Below are 21875 nucleotides of genomic sequence, written 5' to 3'. Positions count from 1 at the left end.
GTATTATCCTCCTCACGATCCGTGCCACCCCCCAGACACTTGCCAACCATTCTTCTCAACTCCCAGGTATCTTCTGTGTCCTTCACTTTCTCCGTCTCTAGCTAGCTCCTCACCATCCCTTCTAGCTAGGCCAACACCTTCCCTTATACCTACATCAAAGTTAGAACCTCCAAACTGACTCCCAGGCCGCCTTTTTTCTCTCCCAGGCCTTCTCAATGGTGGAACCAGAAGCAAACTCTTAAAATACAAACCTGAATGTTTCACTTCTCAGTTCAAACACTTAAAAGATGCCCTCGGGATCTAACCCAAAGTCTGGCAGGTGGACCTCCTGCGGGCGAACCGGCCCTCTTCCCCCAGCAGCCTCACTGCTGCCGTGCTCCCAGCAACCTGCCACACTCCATCCACCTCCCAGACCTTCTCTTCAGCGGCTCCCTGTGCCTGCGCAGATTTCCAGAGTTTCTCGTTGTCCTGCAAACTTCCCTCTACGATTCATACATGGAGCATCAGCTGTCCCTCCTGTATGCTCCCACAGCCATCCGTATGTCCCTTCCCACAGTGTGGGTACGATACTGTAACTGCCTGTGACTCATCTGCCCCCAGTCACACTGTATGCTTTAAGAGTTAAAAACCACATGGCTATCTTGCTCACCTCTGCAGAACAATACATGGACAGAGTAAATAGCCAATAAATATTTATTAAACAAATCAGTGAACACGTAAACATTATAACTAAAGACTCTGTGAAGCATGAAAACAAAGTCTATGCTCCTATGTTTCCATCAGCAGACAGTAAATTATCGCAATTATAACAAAATTACTAGATAGAAAAAAAATGCTTTAGTAGTTTCTCTTTTAATTTTTGTATGTTTCTTGCAAAAACAAAAACACACTAATTTAAGGACAGTGTCTGAAGGACCAGATTGGCGGATTACATTAGAAGTTATGTGTCAAGTAAAAGCCGCTGACTCTTGAACTTTACAATTCATTAAACTGTCACGTCATTAACTATAAGGCACATGGCTCATTTTTCTTGTGAATTAAGGAACATCATTATTTGGTAAGCAACTGAATTTAAACGAATTAACAGTCTGTCTCAATTTATCAGAAACATAATGTGAAAAGAAACATACTGGCATTATATTTTCTGTAACTTCATTTCCATGAACATTAGACCCACAAAACTTCTGGACTACAAGTCATATAATAAATGTGAAAAAGTATCTGAAGTTCAAAAAGGTGAACTTTAGCTGACCCAGTTCCTAATAAGAAAGAACAGTAACGTCCACTCAGCATGACTGTAACTTACCCACATTGGTCTGAGGGTTTAAGAGACTAAATGTTGATCATCCTACTTCTCTTTCATGTTCCCTTTTAACTACTCACCATTTTCTTTATTTTGGCTAGATGAAAATGTTATACACAGATGACCAAAGAAATTAATTTGATAATGATATTAAATGTCAATTGCGGGGCTAGAATTAGATTTATATTTAAGTCATCTCTATAGTTACTTCCTAAATCGGCAACCTTTTCTCAAACAGAATCAAGAACCATTCTCACTAACGAAGGGAAAGCGAATGCCTAAATGAGCATGAATGGGAAAGTTGTACAAATTTCAGTTAAAGGATAGGACCTCACCCTTTGTTTTCTTGCATGATTTCTTCTTTTAAAAAATAAAATGAGTTTTTTCCTCATCACCTGGTTTCTAGAAGAGAAAAATATGGTTGTATGACATTAAGAAAAAGCATAATTTAATAATGCATTCACTTTTTTTTTTTTCAGAGACACTGAAAAACAAGCAAAGATCACTTAGGAATATCTGATGTGATCAAAATTAATCTTATTTTTTTCACCCTGCAAAATAAGACTTTTGCAATAATTAGGACTAAAAGATTCCTCTCGCTCTACAGCAAGATTTTATACAAATAGTTCACTTTCAATTATTACATCCAAGTATAAGGCAAGTATTTTCAAGTTATAATTACAGTCAATGATTCTTCTTAAGTACTCTGGTGATACAAACATTTCTGTGCACTCTTGGAGGAGGGGAGGTAGACGAGAAGGAAAGTCTTTTAAAGTTACCTCCCTACCCCAGGTAAGGTGCTGACCTCCCTGCTATGAGAAGGTGCACCCACAGAGAAGAGAGGGGACTTCTGCTTTTACACAGATTTCCTTCCATCACAGAAATGACACAAACCACTATAAGAAGTCATGGAGGGCAATGTGACAAGACAGGAAGACTTCTCTTATATCTTAATGAAACAGTTACACTTTTTAACTTTGAAGCACTGTGACCTTCAAAAACAATGACATGCAGGTTCAAATATAAATATTTATACCCCACCTACTTCCAGAAAGGATTTCAAGCTGATTATTCAAATATAAATACAAAGCCAAGGCAAGTAGAAGTAATTTTTTGGATTATCTGCCACTCAGGACTAACAGTGACACTGGTTCCACTCAAATTAGCGTGGACAGTCAGGAGCTGGCTATATGGAAAAGTAGCCAAGACATGAAAAGAATTATTAAAAGGTATATTTGCTATTTCATACAAAGCAAATGACGGTGATGAGAAAAGAGCTACTACACGATTCATACGGATGCATGCAGCTGAGTAAACGGTTATTTCACAAGGTGATGTACAGTGGAAGCATTACCACATATTCGGTTTGCTCTAGCTTTAATTACGTGCTACTCAAAAGCAAATGATAATCAATAAATATCATTTAAAATGTTTCCTAGGATTTAAGAAGTCAGCCAGTCAGTAGTAACCCATCCCAGGACTGTGCTAAGCACTGTAGTCGGGCGGTGTAGATAGCATGAAATAAATCAGACAGAGCTGCTCTCCGGCTAATATTAGGGGGAAAAGACAGAACACAAACATAACTGAAGCTTTGTGGGGGAAAAAAATCATTAAAAGTAGCCAACTAGATTTTATCTGCTATTCTCCCTTTAAAAAATGCTAAAACAGCTAAACAGTTCCAGAACAAGGTATATTTCTTATGAATTTTGCCTAAGCCTACTTCTAAGGGTTTTCAAGACCACAGTAGCATCTCACAGAAAAATTCTAAGTATATATGACTTTTATCATAAACCACTTATTTAACAAAGGTTAAACTTATTCAAATTTCAATTTTGTTCATGCATACTACCATGCAAATTATATTTGCCACCAGTTCTGCAAAGTAGTCAACTATTGCACATACTCTCAGTAAGAAATTTTTTCAAAGAAAAAAAAAATATGATATATAAATAGCAATCTGCTCATTAGTAACTATACTAGTCAATAATTTAAATGTGCTGATTATTCTTAATAAAACATAAAGTAGAAATATCACATTTTTGTTACAAACTAAGAATAATTCACCTAAATTCTCTCCAAGTATGATAATTTAAAAAAAAAAAAAGATACCTATCTAGCTTCCTCTCTTACTTCAATCAGATCAAGAAATTAGATTTTCTTTTCACTTATTTTCTTATTCCAAACTCTGCATCCATAAAGGCCTGGTATCTAGGATGAGCAAGGCTAAGCAAACTACATTCTGAACAGTCTCCTCACCCATGTGAGGTGACCGAGCGCTTCCAAGGCACCAGGACATTAAATGGCAGAAGGGTCTACAAATACCGTCATTTGCAAGAGTCATGGAAGGGATTTCCCTAGAATAGGATTTTGAATAATGATAAAATGATCCGTGGCACTTCTACTTTGCAATGGCAGATGTGGCTTGGTGGGGGACGGTGTCATCACTAGTCTTAAATGAAAAAGCTTCATTATCTTACTTCATCATGCGCCTTGCAGGTACTCCACTGAAAAAAAGACAAAACAGGAGGCAAAAAATTCAAGCCTCAAGGTAAGCCATTTCAATGTTAAGTATTCACCTTTTTTACTAGCAGATCATAAAACCAGCTAGTTTTATGCAATAATTTATTTCTTTTTTTTTTTTTTTTTTTGGCCTCGGAAACTCAAAGCTGTTACCCCAACCCCCAAGAAGCCAGAGGAAGATAACATATAGTAAAACGACAGCAAATTACACAAATCTAAAACACACCTACACTATATTATAAAAATGTCAGCAGATAACATAAAACAATCTCTTTATAGAATATATGGTCTTTAACTGAAGAACTCCAAAGATGATAAATACTTACGTCTTGATGTTCTCATGATACACCTTGGTATCCGATGGCTGGTTATAGAGTGGCTATAAAATAAATAAAATATTTAAATATACCACATTGTACACATGTCTATGAACATACAAAGAAATAGTTCATATTTTCATGTAAACCTAGTACTCCTAGATCATCACACTACCTGCCCTCCCAAAACCTCCAGACTTCCAGGTTCCCTGAATAATTCTCCTTACCCCATCTCCTACTAATGGCACTCTCATAAAAATGTTTATAAATCCACGGTATCCCATAAGAAATACATTTATTCAGGTTTTTAATTGCAAAAGCAAAGGAAGAACATATGGTCCAAAGAGCTATTTCTGTCTTACTTGTCCTGCTTCTACCTCGTATGATTAAATGGCCTGCTCAGGCAAAAACACACTCAGGACAATACTTCTGCAAAGGTAACCAAGTGTGTGCAACACTATTTTAAAGTTTAGCACAAATGTACTGCCCAGATCTCATTCCACAGTAGATTCGTTGTATTCCATCTTATCCCAAGAAAAATGACTAAAAAAACAAAAACAAAAACAAAAAACAAAACAAACAAACAAAAACCACCACCAGACATGAAAAAAGAAATTTCGTACTTACCAGTTCAACTTTTGGGCCAAGACCTTCAAATATTTTATGAGCCTCTTCTGCTTTTTTCTACAGATAAAGACAGTATTATATTGTGTAATTAAAAATTGTATTACCTAAGTGTAAAACCACTTACCAATTTAATAACATTTACCTAAAAACTACTCTATAGTTGAACTTCCCTTATTTCCAAATACTCTTTTCATATGATAAGCTGAAATACTCAGTCTTCTGTTTTCACAGCTTCCTCACCAAATTAAGTCAAAACTTCACATTTGTACTGAAAGTAGTTAACTGAGGCGCCTGGGTGGCTCAGTTGGTTAAGCGACTGCCTTTGGCTCAGGGCATGATCCCGGAGTCCTGGGACCAAGCCCCACATCAGGCTCCCTGCTCAGCAAGGAGTCTGCTTCTGCCTTTGCCCCTCACCATAATCTTGTGCTCTTTCACTCTTGCTCTCAAATAAGCAAATAAAATCTTTAAAGAAAAAAAAAGTAATAACTAAAAAATTGTGAAGTTCTTAACAGCAAATAGATATCAAGATTCTAGGGAGAGGGAACACAGATTCACTATTAAAAACGAATCCCTCAACACTTCAAGTCATGTCTTTAATAAAAATTTAAGGGGCGCCTGGGCAGCTCAGCCGTGAAACATCTGCCTTCTGCTCAGGTCATGATTTCAGGGTCCTGGGATCGAGCCCTGCATCAGGCTCCCTGCTCAGCGGGGAACCTGCTTTTCCCTCTCCTGCTTCCCCTGCTTGTGTTCCCTCTCTCACTGTGTTTCTCTCTGTCAATAAAATAAAATTTAAAAAACAAATTTTAAAACATAAAACACTATAAAGTTGCCAGTCTTTACCGTTGTAAAGCCAAACTGATCTCTTGGAAGAAAAGCTTATAATGAGCTCATATTCTAGTTACAAGAAAACCCGGGTAATAACTGAACAGAGGAAAACAACTAGTTTGAATTTCTCCAGTGTTCAATAATAAATAAATGCCGAATTTAATATTTTTTACTGTCCATTTTCAAAAGTAAATTACTAAACCAATATGCTAACAGAAATCGTCCTTTCATAGACAAAATATAGCAAATCAGAAGTTAAAGATATTTAAACTGGAATTACAGGACTACCAAATTTGTCAGTGGTTTTTTTTTTTTTTTTTTAAGATTTTATTTATTTATTTGACAGAGAGAAATCACAAGTAGGCAAAGAGGCAGGCAGAGACAGAGAGGAGGAAGTAGGCTCCCTGCCAACCAGAGAGCCCGATGCCGGACTCGATCCCAGGACCCTGAGATCATGACCTGAGCCGGAGGCAGAGGCTTTAACCCACTGAGCCACACAGGCGCCCCTGTGTCAGTGGTTCTTAAGTTCCTCCCAAAGCATTCCCGTTAGTAACAATGGCTTCCCATCTGCCGTGCAGACGAGCACCTCAATGCACTTGCTGCTGGGAAACTCTCCAGGGCTTCTGATGTGACACACAATTGGGAATGGATATTAATCAGTATTCCCTGAGTGTAAAGAAAAATGTTCCCTTAAAATAAATAGTCTCCTTTTCATCTCATATATCAACCTCAATCCATCAAGTATTCATTTAGTATATACTGTGTAGAAAGAACTAGGAAGCGTTTAAGAAACACAAAATACTGTAAAGCACTTTCCAAACTCCAAGAAGCTAAAAAGGTTATTAAGATGAGAAATGAATATAGCAAAAAAGTCAAATATAAAACTATAAAAATCCATTAAGTTTGCAGAGCAAATCCTATTTCTATAGATCATTTAAAGGCAGGATTTGTCAACCTTGGCACTATTACCATTTTGGGCCCAATAGGTGTTCCAGGGGCTGTCCCATGCACTGGGGGATATTTAGCTGTATCCCACTAGATGCCAGTAGCACTCCACCTCTTCTCCAAGTTACAACAATCAAAGAAGTCTCCAGTTGAGAACAACAAACCCAAAAAGTCAAAATGGAATGATCATAAAATTCAAATTGATTAGCTACAGACATATATTAAATAACACATAAATAAAATCATCATAGAGAATAAATTTGGGAGTATCTAGCACCTACAATTAACTTCCTCCAGACCCAACACGTACCAGTTTTTAAATTTATTTTCCTTTTTTTTTTTTTTTAGTTTTCTTTCTAGTGATCTCTACATATAACCCCGCGATCAAGACCGACACGCTCCACAGACTGAGCCGCCAAGCACCCATTAAATTTGCTTTCTCAAGGCACTCTGTATTAGCGTCTCTACCAAGTACTGGCAGGCTAAGTGGAACTGCCCACAAATAACACTGAGAAACAAGGGAGTAAAATTATATTATGTCAAATACTTACGAATATCCTAATATGTAAAGGCACTTGCCTTTTCAGAGCTAATTTTATTTTTTTTTATTTATTTTTTTTTTTTAAAGATTTTATTTATTTATTTGACAGAGAGATCACAAGCAGGCAGAGAGGCAGGCAGAGAGAGAGGAGGAAGCAGGCTCCCCTAGAGAGCAGAGAGCCCGATGCGGGGCTCGATCCCAGGACTCTGAGATCATGACCCGAGCCGAAGGCAGCGGCTTAACCCACTGAGCCACCCAGGCGCCCCTTCAGAGCTAATTTTAAAGGCTGGCTTTTAAGATGCTTGCAGACCCCAAGATTTTGGTTATGCAAACTTTTATTAAACATCTGATTTCGTGTTGGCTTAACTGCTAAGAACACTATTAACCTATCAAGTTTGGCAGACAAAAATTTTAATTTAAAACCTTCACATTTCCATATTAAAAATTTTTATCTTAAGTCTATAGACAGAAGTACTTGGTTCCTCAAACATGTCAGTATGTTCTATGTGCCAGGCACTGACTAGACACTAAGAAAACAATGATAAGTAGGAGGAAGAGGGGTCTTAAAAAGCTTCATAGGGAAAATGATACATGAGCAGGGTTGAAGTATGAGTGCACTCGTAAGACAGGACACAAGACCCTGGAATGCCTTAAGGGAGGGGGAACATCCAGGGATAAAGGTACGAGCAACTTCAGGGGAACATTCAAACCTAGCCTGGTAGGATAGCCTTCAAAAGGAGTACTGGGCCAATGGCCAGGCAAGCAGGCCTGTAAGCATGGAGAAAAAGTTTAGGCTATTCTGCAGAAAGTGGAAAACAATCAAAAGGTGTCAGGTTGGTTTTTTTTTAAGATTTTATTTATTTATTTGATAGAGATCACAAGTAGGCAGAGAGGCAGGCAGAGAGACAGAGAGAGAGAGGAGGAAGCAGGCTCCCTGCTGAGCAGAGAGCCCAATTTGGGGCTGGATCCCAGGACACTGAGGTCATGACCTAAGCCGAAGGCAGAGGCTTTAACCCACTGAGCCACCTAAGAGCCCCAACAATCAAAAGGTTTTATTTGGAGAATAATATAAGGGGGCTCAAACGTGAAGGACCGGTTAGAAAGAAAGAAGACTGAAGGAAGGACACTCACTATGTATGTGAGTGATGAGGGCTCACATCAGCCACTGCCAAAGGAGGAAGAGAGAAGCCACTGACCAGACCACTACTTCGGAGGAAGGACTGATGCTCTTGACTGATGAACTAACTCTATGGTGTGGCAGAGAGGGAAACAGAGACCTCCCGGGACACTGGCCTAGGTGACCAGTGCTTGCTGGCACGAAGCATACTTTCTACCATTAATCCCTTTCTTTCTTGTGTTGTCACTTTAACTTGCAAATCATGCGATCAAAAAATAAACGAGATATCTTTGAAAACCACACTCCATGCACACTCTTTTCTATATGTATTAGAATTCTGAAATTAGAGCATTTATAAATATTTCTGGAACCGACAACGGGGAAGGGTAACAGCAAACTGAACTGTTAAAAATAGTCCGGGAGAGGAGTCTGTTTAGAGACGAAGTGAATCTCAGTGTAAGGTTTAAATATGATGCAAGACAATTTTTCTCTCAGGAAGCCAACTTTAAAATTAACAGTCACTTCTGGGTAGCTTTCCTCCTCCCACTAACTTTCTAAAGAAACGAACGATGCCTAATACAAGATAATGGCCCCTATCTCCCAAGCCACATCGGGCTTCATCCCAGCGTGTGGACAGCTGCCAAACAGGGAACGAGAGAAATGTCCTCTTGCCCTCACCCATCTCTCCTTTCCTGTGGTGTTGAAGCAGATAAGTCATTCATTAAAGAAAGCTAAGAAGGCCGTGAAGGCCTGACAGAAGGCAGTGCGGTGAGGCCGTAGTGAGACATCCCGGGCCCCAGGCCCAGCTGCGCTCTCCTGGCCTCCCTGCCAGGAGCCTCTGTCCATCTCTTCAGAGCAGCAGACAACTCAGAGCGCGGCAATAAAGAGGAGGAGATGTGCAAAAAGATGATTTCTACAGCTACTCCCAGTTAAAAAGTCTTCACTATAAGAATACTACTATGAGAGGGGCGCCTGAGTGGCTCGGTGGGTTAAAGCCTCTACCTTCAGCTCGGGTCATGATCCCAGGGTCCTGGGATCAAGCCCTGCATCGGGCTCTCTGCTTGGCGGGGAGCCTGCTTCCCCCCTCTCTCTGCCTGCCTCTCTGCCTACTTGTGATCTCTGTCAAATAAATAAAATCTTTAAAAAAAAAAGAGAGAGAGAGAGAGATTTCAAGTTCAGATGCTGTTCTATTCTTCACAGAACACAACACACAACGGAACACATACACACACACACACACTAAAGTGGAAAGAAGAGGTCTGAGAGAACTGCTTTGTTTTGTTGCTGGGCCCCAAGAAATGTTTACTACACTAATTAATGAAAACATAGATATACAAAAGTTGAACACAAATTAAACTCTCCATCAGATCTTGTTCAATAGTTTCCAGTCCTCACATCCTAGTCGATCACAAATTCACAAGAAATGACAAGGCTAATTAAGAAATTCATCAATTAATAAATATCACTAAATTCAATTTCTTTAAAAACTGACTCACAGGGACGCCTGGGTGGCTCAGTTGGTTAAGCGGCTGCCTTTGGCTCAGGTCATGATCCCAGCGTCCTGGGATCGAGTCCCACATCGGGCTCCTTGCTCATCAGGGAGCCTGCTTCTCCCTCTGCCTCTGCCTGCCATTCTGTCTGCCTGTGCTTGCTCTCTCTCCCTCTCTCTCTCTCTGACAAATAAATAAATAAAATCTTTAATAAAAAAAAAAAAAAACTGACTCACACTAAGAAGTCAAAATTTTACTCTATACGATTCTTTTCCACTATTAGCTCTAATTCCTGCTTATTTTATCTCTGAGGTCCTAAACTGGCCATGAAACCCATCAGCCCACAAAAGGATTTTATTGCTCTAAAGAGTATTTTTTTTTAAGATTTTATTTATTTATTTGGAGAGAGAGAGAGAGAGATCACAGGTAGGCAAAGCAGCAGGCGGGGTGGGGGTTGGGGGGAAGCAGGCTCCCCGGTGAGCAGAGAGCCCGATGTAGGGCTTGATCCTAGGACCTTGAGATCATGACCTGAGCCAAAGGCAGATGCTTAACCCACTGAGCCACCCAGGCCCCCAAGAGTACTTTTTTAAAAGCAGGAGATTCAACATAAAACGCCACGCTCCTGGCTTTCCTGAAACAGGGAGCAGCTGTCAACCTTGGAACCTTGGGCCACATTCCTGCTTGACCAGAGTCACTAACCCTCCAGGAAAGCCACAAGGCTGTCCTCGTCACTTGCTTTACGTACAGTTCATTCTCACTGGTTACATCTTCAAACAGATCTTCAAGGAGATCGCTCTGTCCATTCAATAAACTGGACTAGTTTTGAACCCAGGCAAAAATAACGTTAATTGCCCATATTTTTACCTGCCTCTGACAGGTAAAATATCCTATTATCTCCTATTATACATCTGATGACTTTCAGTTACCTATCTATATACATACACGTATTTCTGGTCTAAGATCACTCCCATAAATGTGTATATAATAATTAATTGACAGTTGCCTTTCTTAAAGCCAATTTCCTTTGGGAACTGGGCTATTGTAAAGTTATAGGTTGCCTGTGTAAGATGTACTGATTCTGATGACTCCACTCACTACAAAGAAAACCAGTTAAAGCAACAATCTCAACCTCTACCTTATGACCATCTTTAGCTAAGAGACCTATTCTCTCCCATAGTACTTAAAGCATATTCTTTTTTAGACTGGGAACTTCTAGAAGCCCAATGTTAAGGAGCTCTGTGGGAAAGTTTTCTTTATATTAAGATGAAATCCATTTCCCTTTAACTGCTAGTTCCCGGTCTGGATTCCAGCCAAAAACTAACTTGACATCACAAAATTATTCACAGAACTGAGGCCTGGCTTTCCTAAATCGATGAGTACTTTTAATTACAAGTATGAAAGAAGAAATTGTCTTAACAAAGCAAAAAAAGCAAAGTCTACCTAAAGGTCAATGGTCTCACATTTTATAACTAAAATTCAAACTACAGCCCAGCTATCAATTCTTTTTTTTTTTTTAAGATTTTTATTTGTTTATTTCACAGATCACAAGTAGGCAGAGAGGCAGGCAGAGAGAGAGAGAGAGAGAGAGAGAGAGAGAGAGAAAGGAGGAGGCAGGCTCCCTGCTGAGCAGAGAGCCCGATGCGGGACTCGATCCCAGGACTCTGGGATCATGACCTGAGCCGAAGGCAGAGGCTTTAACCACTGAGCCAGCCAGGCACCCCCAGCTATCAATTCTAAGCTAAGAAAGCAAGTCATTTCACATCCGATGACCCATCTCTCATAGGATGACATCAGTATTTGGCATCAAATGTCCTTTATAAAGTGAAAAACTACAGAATGGCTTGTTTTGTATTATGTGCTACAAACTTACTTGCCAATTTTGTATGACAGGAGAGAGATACAGCTGATAAAATTATATTCTCATTAAATAATACTTATGCAATATACTATATAAAATATTAATTTAAGATACACCTATCAATTTTTCTTCAATCTCTAAGGAAAAAAAAATCAAGCTTTAAAGTTGAAGAACATTAAAAATTATGACAGAAAACAGGTCTTAATACAATTAACATTACCACAGAACATACTGATAACTAAAAAAGGCACAGCCAAGTGCTTTTACAGGCCTGTGCTGTAAGAAATGGCGTGAGCTTACCCGATTCTCATCATAAATAATTTGGACGATACTGCGGTGTTTCTGCTCCACAGGAGGAGGGGACACAGGCTTCTCAGGCTCAGGAGGTTTAGCTGCTTCTTCTTCCAGCTGTTGCTAAGAGACCCAGAAAGAAAGAATCAGGCATCTGATGCAGTCACCCCTCCCCGTAATTAATCGCCAGAGATAACACATGCTACTGTGCAATTCTATGGGGTAATCTTCTAATCTGCTAGGTCTAAAGAATCCAAGGTTTCTAACAAATTCAATCAGATTTATTTTAACTAAGAACTAAATAACATAATCATTAGAGAAATCCTTTTGTATTTTAATTCGATCCATTTAAAAGCAAAATCGTAAGAGAAGCTAAAACATACAAAACTACTCCCATAGATCTCCATCACAATGACCTTTTTGTAGCACAGGAAAACACTTGTCTATGTTACAGATAAAGAGTATGCGCTAATGTCTGGTAGGAAGAGCCTCCTGGAGCGTTTACAGACTCATCCTTAACTCGGAACAGCACCATGTGCAGCCCCCCCACCCCAGCCAACCTTTATATTTTGCAATCAAGAGGCACTGGCAAAGCTACAACTTTGTGTACAGCTGCAAAACAAAAAGTGATCAGCATCGCTCTGCCTGGGGTTGAGTCTCAGGGTCACCCCTTTCAAGTGGTGGCATCCTGGGATCCTTTCTAAGTCTTACTACAATCCTGAACAAGTATATAAACCACTCATATGTAAGGCAGGAATATGAATTAATCCTTTCTACCACAAAGATTTCTGAGAAGATTAAATAACTCGATATGTATCAAGCACATTACAACTATAAAAGTTCGGTAAATATTACCTACAATTATTACTGAACCGAGAAGTGACTGTGCTTGGTTCACTGCTTTTTATTTTTCAGCACTTAAGCCAGGGCCTGATACCTAGTAAATGCTCAACACAGAGCCTTGTGAGTTTACTGCATAAGATGACAGCAAAGACACTGGGTAAAGATATTACGTCTACTAAAGCCTAGAGGAAAAAATATCTGTACTATTCAGCTGATAGTCAAGACTCCTAGTCGTGTAAGTCGGACCACAGCCAACCTAAGGATAAGATGCCTCCAAGAGACAAGCTTCACCGACCACCTTGGAATTCAAAGTACTTTTGCAGGCTGCTATCTAAGTAAGCAAAAGACAGATATTTGAAGCTACGAAGTCATTTTTATGGAATTGAGTTCTTCAACCATTCACTTTCTTTCCTTTGCTCAGAGGGCCTTCTTTTAGGATCCTTATTAAACAGGTATGGAGAAAGGAATAAACAAGCTTCCAGAAATCACATTTTGTTCTTAGTCTGGACAAAACTATTGTAATAGAAAGACTAAAAACAAAAACAAAACAAAAAACAAACTTTCCTCTCTTATTTGTTCTTTTACATGAACTTTACGATAATTTTGCAAATTTAAAAATACTTAGAATTTTTACCAAAATTGTATAAAACATATACAATTATATAAATTAATGATGTTCACATTCTTTCAATTATTAATACTGTGTTGCTATGCATCTGTAGTATATTTCTTTGTTTACTCAAGTTGCCCTTTATATTCCTCAATAAAATTTATAGCCCATAAATATACATATACATATCATAAAGGTCATACAACATATTTCATTATTTTTAATTATTATAGTGGGTTACACATTACTGAGCATTTATTATATGCCACATATCATATAACCATCACATCATTTTGAAGGTATTATTAGCAGTATTACTACTATTTCACAAGTGGAAAAACTAATGACCAACTCAGCAGAATCAGACCCACTGATACTTAAAATAACTGTCAGGCATATTATTATAAATTTATTAACAAGAATCAAATAAGAGATGGCTGAACATTTTTTTAAAGCAAGGTAATATTTTTTACATGACGAGATTTAAAAATTAACCTAAGAGAAATTAAAGCAATAAAAACATAACTGAAATTGAAGATGTATTTGACAGATTAGATGTAACTGAAAAGAGAAATGCAAACAGAAAAACAGAAATGAAGAAATTGCCCATAATGTAGCCCCAAGAAGCAACTGGGAAAGAAAAAACAACGAAGAAACACAGAAGACAAGAGTGTAAGATGTTATACCTAACAGGAATTTCAGGAGATAACAATGAAACCATAGAAAAAGATTTTCTGGAGAGAAAAAAAAAAAAAAAAAAAAAAAAGATAAATAGCTTAGAATTGTCCAGAACTGATTAAAAACTCCCAACACATTTGAGAAGCCCAATGTGTTGTAATGAGCACTGGGTATTACGTAAGGCTAATGAATCACATACCTATATACCCCTGAAACAAATAATACATTATATGTTAATTAACGGAATTTAAATTTTTTTTTAAAAGGCAGCAGCTCAATAAGTCTTAAGCTGGACAGATTTAAAAACAAAAACCCATCCCTAATACATGAGACTATCCACAAAACAATACAAATTAGAATAAGGATTGGTGTCTTAAAAGTGGAAGCCAGAAGAAAGTGTGCTGGAACAAAAGTAACACCAAACGAATAAAAATATCTTTCAAAAAACAGGCATAAATGAAAGACATTTAAGTCACAACAATCGAATACTTAATCTGCCAATGAACGGAATCTCACTAAAGGAAATTCTGAAGGATATTCTTCAAGCAGAAGCATGTACCCCCAAACAGGAGATTTATGTTGCATGGGTAAAGCTAAATGAGCACTGACGGTATAAAATAAAGTCTTTGGTGGTTGAAATAAAACAAAGAAGAACTAAATATATGACGAAAGTAGCACAAAAGCTAGGAGAAAAGAGAAAGAAATCGAGAAGTTCTATGCCCTCAATACTTCTCAAGAAGAGAGTTAAGCTCTGCTCAGCAGGAAGCCTGCTTCCCCTCCTCTCTCTGTCTGCCTCTCCACCTACTTGTGATCTCTGTCAAATAAATAAAAATAAAATAAAATAAAAGAAGAGAGTTAAGGTACTAATTAGCTTTAGGCTTCAAGTTAAACTGGCAGGGGTGGGGAGGAGCCACAATAAACAACAACAAAAAAAATACTGGATAAAATCCAAAGCAGTGGGGTAGAAAAATATGTAGTGAACCAAATAATCAATCCAAGAGAAGGATTAGAAAAAACAAATGAGAATACCGAAGGATAAAAAAAGGACAAATAGTATAAAATAGTTAAAAATAATTGAGGGTATTACCAATTGCCATAATCAGGTTAAAAGAACCAAATTATCCTGTGAAAAAAAGACAGGTTGTCAAACCAGGTAAAAAAACAAAATCCAGCTATTTACCTACATAAGAGATATATATACCTTAAATATAAAAGCACAGAAAATAAAAGGAAAAGGGGGACCCAGGTGACTCAGTTGGTTAAGTACGACTCTTGATCTCAGGGTTATGAATTCAAGCCCCTCACTGGGCTCCATGCTGGGCGTTGAGCCTACTTCTAAAACAAAAAAATCCCAACATTTTGGGGTGCCAGGGTGGTTCAGTCAGTTAAGCGTCCAACTCTTGATTTCAGCTCAGGCCACAATCTCAGGGTCATGAGATCAAGCCCCACGTGGGAATCTGCGCTGCATGTGGAACCTGCTTGGGATTCTCTTCTCCCTCTGCTCCCCCATCCCTCTCCAAAAAAAAAAAAAAAAGACAAAAGAAGGAAAGGAAAAAGAGGAAGAAAAAAGATAAACGAGTCAATAGCAACCAAAAGAATGCTGATCTCATTACATCAGTATCACGCAGAACAAATTTTATGGCAAAAAGCATTACAAGAAATAGAATGTCATTACCTTATAATAGAAGGTTTCACTGACCAGGAAAATAACAACTGTAAACGTGTATACACCATCATGACCTGAGCTGAAGGCAGATGCTTAACCGACTAGGCGACTCGGGCATCCCACTATGAAGCTTTTAAAAGGACAATATAGGGGCGCCTGGGTGGCTCAGTGGGTTAAGCCGCTGCCTTCGGCTCGGGTCATGATCTCAGGGTCCTGGGATCGAGCCCCGCGTCGGGCTCTCTGCTCAGCAGGGAGCCTGCTTCCTCCTCTCTCTCTGCCTGCCTCTCTGCCTGCTTGTGATCTCTCTGTCAAATAAATAAATAAAAAATCTTTAAAAAAAAAAAAAAAAAGGACAATATAGTTAACTGATCCCAGGGTAGTCTTATGTAAGATCTAAACAAATTCTGTTCACCAAAAAACACAATTAGGCTCAAAGACCTAAATCTAAGAGCTGAAACAATAAAATTTACAGTTGAAAAAAATAAAATTTACAGAAAACACAGGAATCAATCCTTGCAGCTTTTAGATTATGCAACGGTTTCCTGGATAGGAAACCAAAATCTCAAGTAATAAAAGAAAAAATAAACAGGGCTTCAACACAAGTAAAAACTTTCAGGCCTGGTGTGATTCAGTCCTACATGGCTGTTCCCTGGAACAGGAGTCTTTATTTCCAGCTGCCCTCTCTCCCATACAAGATTCCCACTCCAAAGAAGATTCAATGGACAAGGACATGAGCCCCCGTGTGGCCCCAGAAGTATCTTCTCAGTTGTGAGGCCAACAAGGGCCAAAGAGTATCATTTTAAAGTGGATATTGATGAAAATGAACATGAGTTACCTTTAAGAATGGTCGGTTTGGGGGCTGATGCAAAAGTTGATTTGCACATTGTTAAAGCAGAGGCAATGAATTATGAAGGCAGTCCAACTAAAGAACACTGGCAACTTTGAGAACATCTGTACAGCCAATGGTTTCCCCTGGGGGCTCTGAAATAACACCACCTGTGATCTAAATGTGGTCCAGGTCCTATATGTGTGGACAACATCTAGCAGCTGTGGAGGAAGACGAAGAGTCAGAATATGAAGGTGTGAAACTCCACAGCATATCTGGAAAGTGATCTGCCCCTTAACTGACAGCAAGTTTCCATAGAAAAAAAAGTGAAACTGGCTGATGAGAATGAGGAAGCTGAGGAAAAAGCTCCAGTGAAGAAATCTATACTTGACTCTCCAGTCAAAAAGGCATTAAAAAAAAAAAAAAATCAAGCCAGAATGGAAAAGACTCAAAACCATTAACTCCAAAATCAAAAGGTCACAAATCCTTTAAAAAAGGAGGAAGAAAAACATCCTAAAACAGCAAAAGGATCTATTTCTGTAGAAGACATTAAAGCAAAAATGCAAGCAAGTCTAGAAAAAGCACGCTGAACGGTCCTGGTAAATTAAGCCCAAAGATGGGGAGAGGAAAAAGAGAGACAAATATAGTCCATACTGAAAATCAACAATCTAGACGAAAGTCTTCTATTTTAATTTCAATCCCCGTTCCTGGTTTGCCACCCACCCACACCCCCTTCCAGGCTGGAAGCAATCTCCCTCCTGACTTCCCAAAGCACTTTCATCTGACTGCTCTGATCCAAGGAACCTTATACTTCACTTTCTGTTACTTGTGCATTTGACTCACATCTTTGACCATGTTTTACCACCTTTGTATCTCCCTAGCTGCTCAATAAATACTTACATGAGTCAAGTAAGAGGGGGGAAAAAACCCCTTTTGTACACCAACAGATACTATCAGGAAAGTGAAAAGTAACTCACAGAATGAGAGAAAATATCTACAAATCACATGTCTGAGTGTCCAGAATATATAAAGAACTCTTACAACTCAACCATAAAAAGACAAATAACCCAATGAAAAAATGGGACCAGAATCTGGATAGTTCCCTAAAAAAAATTATACAAAAGGCCAACAAGCACATGAAAAGCCATTCATCCTTAATCATGAAGGAAATTAAAATCAAAACCACAATGAGATTCCACTTCACATTGAGTAGGATGGCTATCAAACAAACAAACAAACATGTTGACAAAGAAGTAGAGAAAATGGAGCCCTCCCTCATACACTGCTGGTGGGAGCGTAAAATGGTGCAGTCACTGTGGTAAACATTCTCATGGTTCCTCAAAAATTGAAACACAGATTTACCATATGACCCAGCAATTTCACTCCTAGATATATATCCAAGAGAACTGAAAAAAATAATGGTCACACAAAAACTAGTACATGAATGTCATAGCAGCATGATTCATAACTGCGAAAAACAGCCAAAAAGTGAACACAGGGGCGCCTAGGTGGCTCTGGGTTAAGCCTCTGCCTTCAGCTCAGGTCATGATCTCAGGGTCCTGGGATCGAGCCCCAAATTGGGCTCTCGGCGGGGAGCCTGCTCCCCCCACCCCGCCTGCCTCTCTGCCTACTTGTGATCTCTGTTAAATAAACAAATAAAATCTCAAAAAAAAGTAAAAATTTTTAAAAAGTGAACACAACCCAAATTTGTCTATCACCTGATGAATGAAAGAACAACACAGCATATCCATGAAGTGTGATTTTATTCAGCCATAAAAAGGAATGAAATACTGATACAAAATATAACATGGGTGAATCCTGAAAACATGCTAAATGAACGAACACACAAAAAGTCACATATTCTATGATTCTATTGACCTGAAATGTCCAGATAAAAATCTATATAGACACAGAACAGATTAGTGGTTGCCAGGGGCTAGGGGGAGGGAGGGTAGAAGGTAACTGCTAACAGATATACAGTTTCTCTTTTTTATTTTTTGGTTTCTTTTTGAAGTGATAAAAATGTTCTAGAATTACATAGTGGTGACAGTGGCACAACTTTATGAATACATTAAAAGTCACTAAAATTGTATACTTTAAAAGGATTAACATTGTGGTATATGAATTTATTTCAATTAAAAAAAAAAAACCTTCCTCATCCCATCCCCAAAAAGCACAATGACAAGCCACAAATGAGGAGATAGCTGCCATACACGTAAGTGACAAGAGACTTTAGGAAATAGTAAAATTAAGAAAATGACAAAATAATAATCCACGTAAGGAACACCAATAACTCATAAACAAACAAAAACAAGCTCTCATTCCTAAAACGGAAATGTAACGTAAAACCTCAGTGAGAGCTATTTCGCATCCAGCTGAAACAAATGACCAGGTGAAAACAAGCATATGCGCAAAAGAACTTGTAAGGCTGTGGTGGGAGCGCAGAACCGAGCTGCCACTTTAGCAAGTTTGGGACCATCTAATACATTCAAAGATGCGCGTACACTCGAGCCAAGCAATGCCATTCTTGTGCCAGTGCCCTAGAAAATTGGTTTAAACGTGAACCAAAAACACAGCACCACTGTGTCAAATAGCAGAACCAGGAACAAACCCTCCAGTAAGATCAAAAACAGAACGGACAACAAGATTTGCTCTCTGTAATCAGAAAACACAGCAGGGAAAATGAGTGGATACAACTAAGGAAACTAATAGCAAAAAAAAAAAAAAAGTCACAATACACGAGACATGATTCCATGTACAAAAAGTTGAAAGCTAATGTAAAACTCAACATTAGCTTCGTTAGAAAGACAAACATACATTCTTAGAACATCAATAAAAGACCAGTAAAATCAAACACTTACTTGTTTCTTTTTCAGTTTAAGGATCTGCTGTTCTACTTTTGCAATTTCTCGATCTACACGATCCATACTCTGTATTAACTCTTCCTTTGAAAGTTTTGAAGGTGAAGCATTTTGATCATCTCCACAGGGTTGCCCAGAGATTGGAGAGGATGGAGCTTCATGTTTGCCTCCAAATGCTGGATCCTTTAGAGGAGAAAATCGATAATTAATTCCTCGCTAATAACCAGTATCAGTGTGAAGATTCGCTTAACTGAGAAAGTCCACTTGAAAACACAGCAGAGCCGTGTATGCTAGTACAGGGCTGGTGTCCGGAAGGAGCAATTTTCACACAAGCACACGGGCAACACACCCTACTGACGTCTATACCACTTTCATAGTGTAGACGTATTGTTCACTATTCTGAATATCTTAAAAGCTACACAGAATGAGGTGGCTAAGAGGCCAAACAGCCTTTAGTTAACAACAGTGAGATTATAGAGAGTATCTGGGGAAATAATAATGCAATCGTAACAAAGGAAGATACCAATTTCTTAATCATTTCCTTACAATGGTTCTTCAAAAGGTCTGAACTTATAGGCTAGGAAAACTACAAACTCCATGTGAAATCTTGTGCCCACCCAACTTAGAAGTTATGATATGGCCAACAGTTCCCAACAAAAAGTTTTCAGACTTTCCAGTGGCCAAGAATCAGATACAGAAATGACCTACGAACTTCTGCTGCTACTAACACCTAGACCTACCCTTATATAGGGCAACCAAGCCTGCCCACGCTACAGCACACGTAAGATCTCTTAACCCAATATCTCAGCCATTCTACCTCCAAATGAGAGAGAGAATTACAGCACAAGGAAAACTCCTTCACCCAAAACCTACCACCCTGTCCACACACACACAAACACACACAGAGTTTATTAATTTCCAGTCTAAGGTGAAGATATAAGCAATATTGTAAAGCAGATGAATTTTACATTAAGGTACTCGTTTTCTCCAAACTATAAGAAGCCTAGGATGAGCATAGTTCATAGGACTATGGAGCCCTAAATGTATTAAATAACAATTAAGTAACTGGGAAATCAGCAATTCTAACCAAGAATGCACATAACTGTACCGGGATGGTTGTTCCAAAAGACCCTGGAACAGAGATTTCAGCTAAAATATGTATATTCCTGAAAAATCTCATATTCTATAATAACATACACTAAATCTAAGATTTCTGGGGAAAACGGGATTATGGCTATTATTTAAAACCCGTACAACTTTGTCAGCAGAGCACTAACAAAAACATGAACAATTCTGATAGAGGTAATAATACAACTGAGCTCCAGAATCAGCTGCAATCGGCCTACAGTCAATCTTTGCTAGCTTTACACCGAGTGGTCCGTGCTTCAGTTGTGAAGATGTAAATCCTTGAGGTCATTTGCTTCCAACAGAAAACAGTATGTTTCATCAAAATAAAAAATCCAATTCAGGATATCTTTATCAACCTTTATCAACCTTTAAAAACAAAAAATACAGGAGATAATATCGTTATGGTTTCTTTTCAACACTTGAATCTGCACTAGGTTAGCTTAAAGTGAAACCCAGAGCTGTTCTTGAATGTACTAATTTTCAAATCTTCTTAAGGTCTTCAGACATCATGAAGGCTACTTCTTATAATTATGAAACAGCTAAGCTCTGAAACATTAACGTGCAGAAAAAAAAAAAAACATTCAGGAACCACCAAGGCTTCATGTTATATTAACACATTCTCCTACCACATGCACATGAGTTCATTTGTGTTACAGAACACGTATATAGCAAAGCAGATTATATTTCAATTCTGCACATTTTCGAAATGTTCCTCAGGTGATCTGATACATGCCCTAAGAACTATAACAAAGCAGTATTATCCACTGATTTTCATTCTAGTTAAATATCTAACCCGAAAAACAATTCCTTGAGTGCCTACTATACTGTATAATAGGCACTAGGTAGAAGGGTGAACAAAACAGACACGAGGCTCACCCTCATCGAGTTTATAATCTTGTGCTGGAACATACTGCTAGCTATTTTGGGAAAGGAGTTAGATTCCTACCTCACATCTTGTATCACAATAAAAGCCAAATAGTAGCAAACATTTAATGAGATTTATTAGCAAATTTCAGGGAGCCCCTAACAAACAAAAAAGGGTATTCATGTTATCTTGGGTTTAGAAAAGCCAACAGCAAAAGATATATAAAAGGGCGCCTGGGTGGCTCAGCAGGTTGAGTGTCTGTCTTCAGCTCAGGTCATGATCTCAGGGTCCTGGGATCAAGCCCCGCATCGGGCTCTCTGCTCCGCAGGAAGCCTGTTTCTGCCTGCCTCTCTGCTTACTTGTGATCTCTGTCTGTCAAATAAATAAAAATTTAAAAAAAAAAAAAAGATATATAAAAAAAGAGAGGCTGATGGATTAAACACAATCTTCTATTTACCAAGATAGTAATAAGACATTTAAAAACCAAATGAGAAAAATCATTTCCAAAATGTGAACTCTACAGCTCAATATAAAATCAAAACAATACTGCCAGAAAAATGAACA

At 38.5% G+C, this 21875-nt stretch overlaps 1 protein-coding gene and 1 pseudogene across 4 annotated transcripts in view; one reads left to right on the top strand and one right to left on the bottom strand.

The window, feature by feature from the left end:
• Positions 1-21875, bottom strand: part of LOC111139473 (nuclear receptor corepressor 1) — a 154158-nt gene that overhangs the window by 87131 nt on the left and 45152 nt on the right. For 3 of the 4 annotated variants that reach the window (XM_022491738.1, XM_022491740.1, XM_022491739.1), the window contains exons 5-9: positions 19319-19501; positions 11844-11957; positions 4768-4824; positions 4150-4202; positions 1639-1705 (exon numbers count right to left, since the gene is read on the bottom strand). In XM_022491738.1, coding sequence (XP_022347446.1) covers positions 1639-1705; positions 4150-4202; positions 4768-4824; positions 11844-11957; positions 19319-19501 — 474 coding nt within the window. Of the gene's footprint in view, positions 1-1638; positions 1706-3780; positions 3808-4149; positions 4203-4767; positions 4825-11843; positions 11958-19318; positions 19502-21875 lie in introns of all 4 variants that reach the window. The other variant, XM_022491737.1, reaches the window with a different exon arrangement.
• LOC111139470 lies at positions 14466-17047 on the top strand (annotated as a pseudogene).

Source organism: Enhydra lutris, unplaced genomic scaffold, assembly GCF_002288905.1.
Source record: "Enhydra lutris kenyoni isolate GAN:26980312 unplaced genomic scaffold, ASM228890v2 scaffoldscaffold109, whole genome shotgun sequence".
NCBI lineage: Eukaryota > Metazoa > Chordata > Mammalia > Carnivora > Mustelidae > Enhydra > Enhydra lutris.
This window is presented reverse-complemented; position numbering and strand designations above follow the sequence as displayed.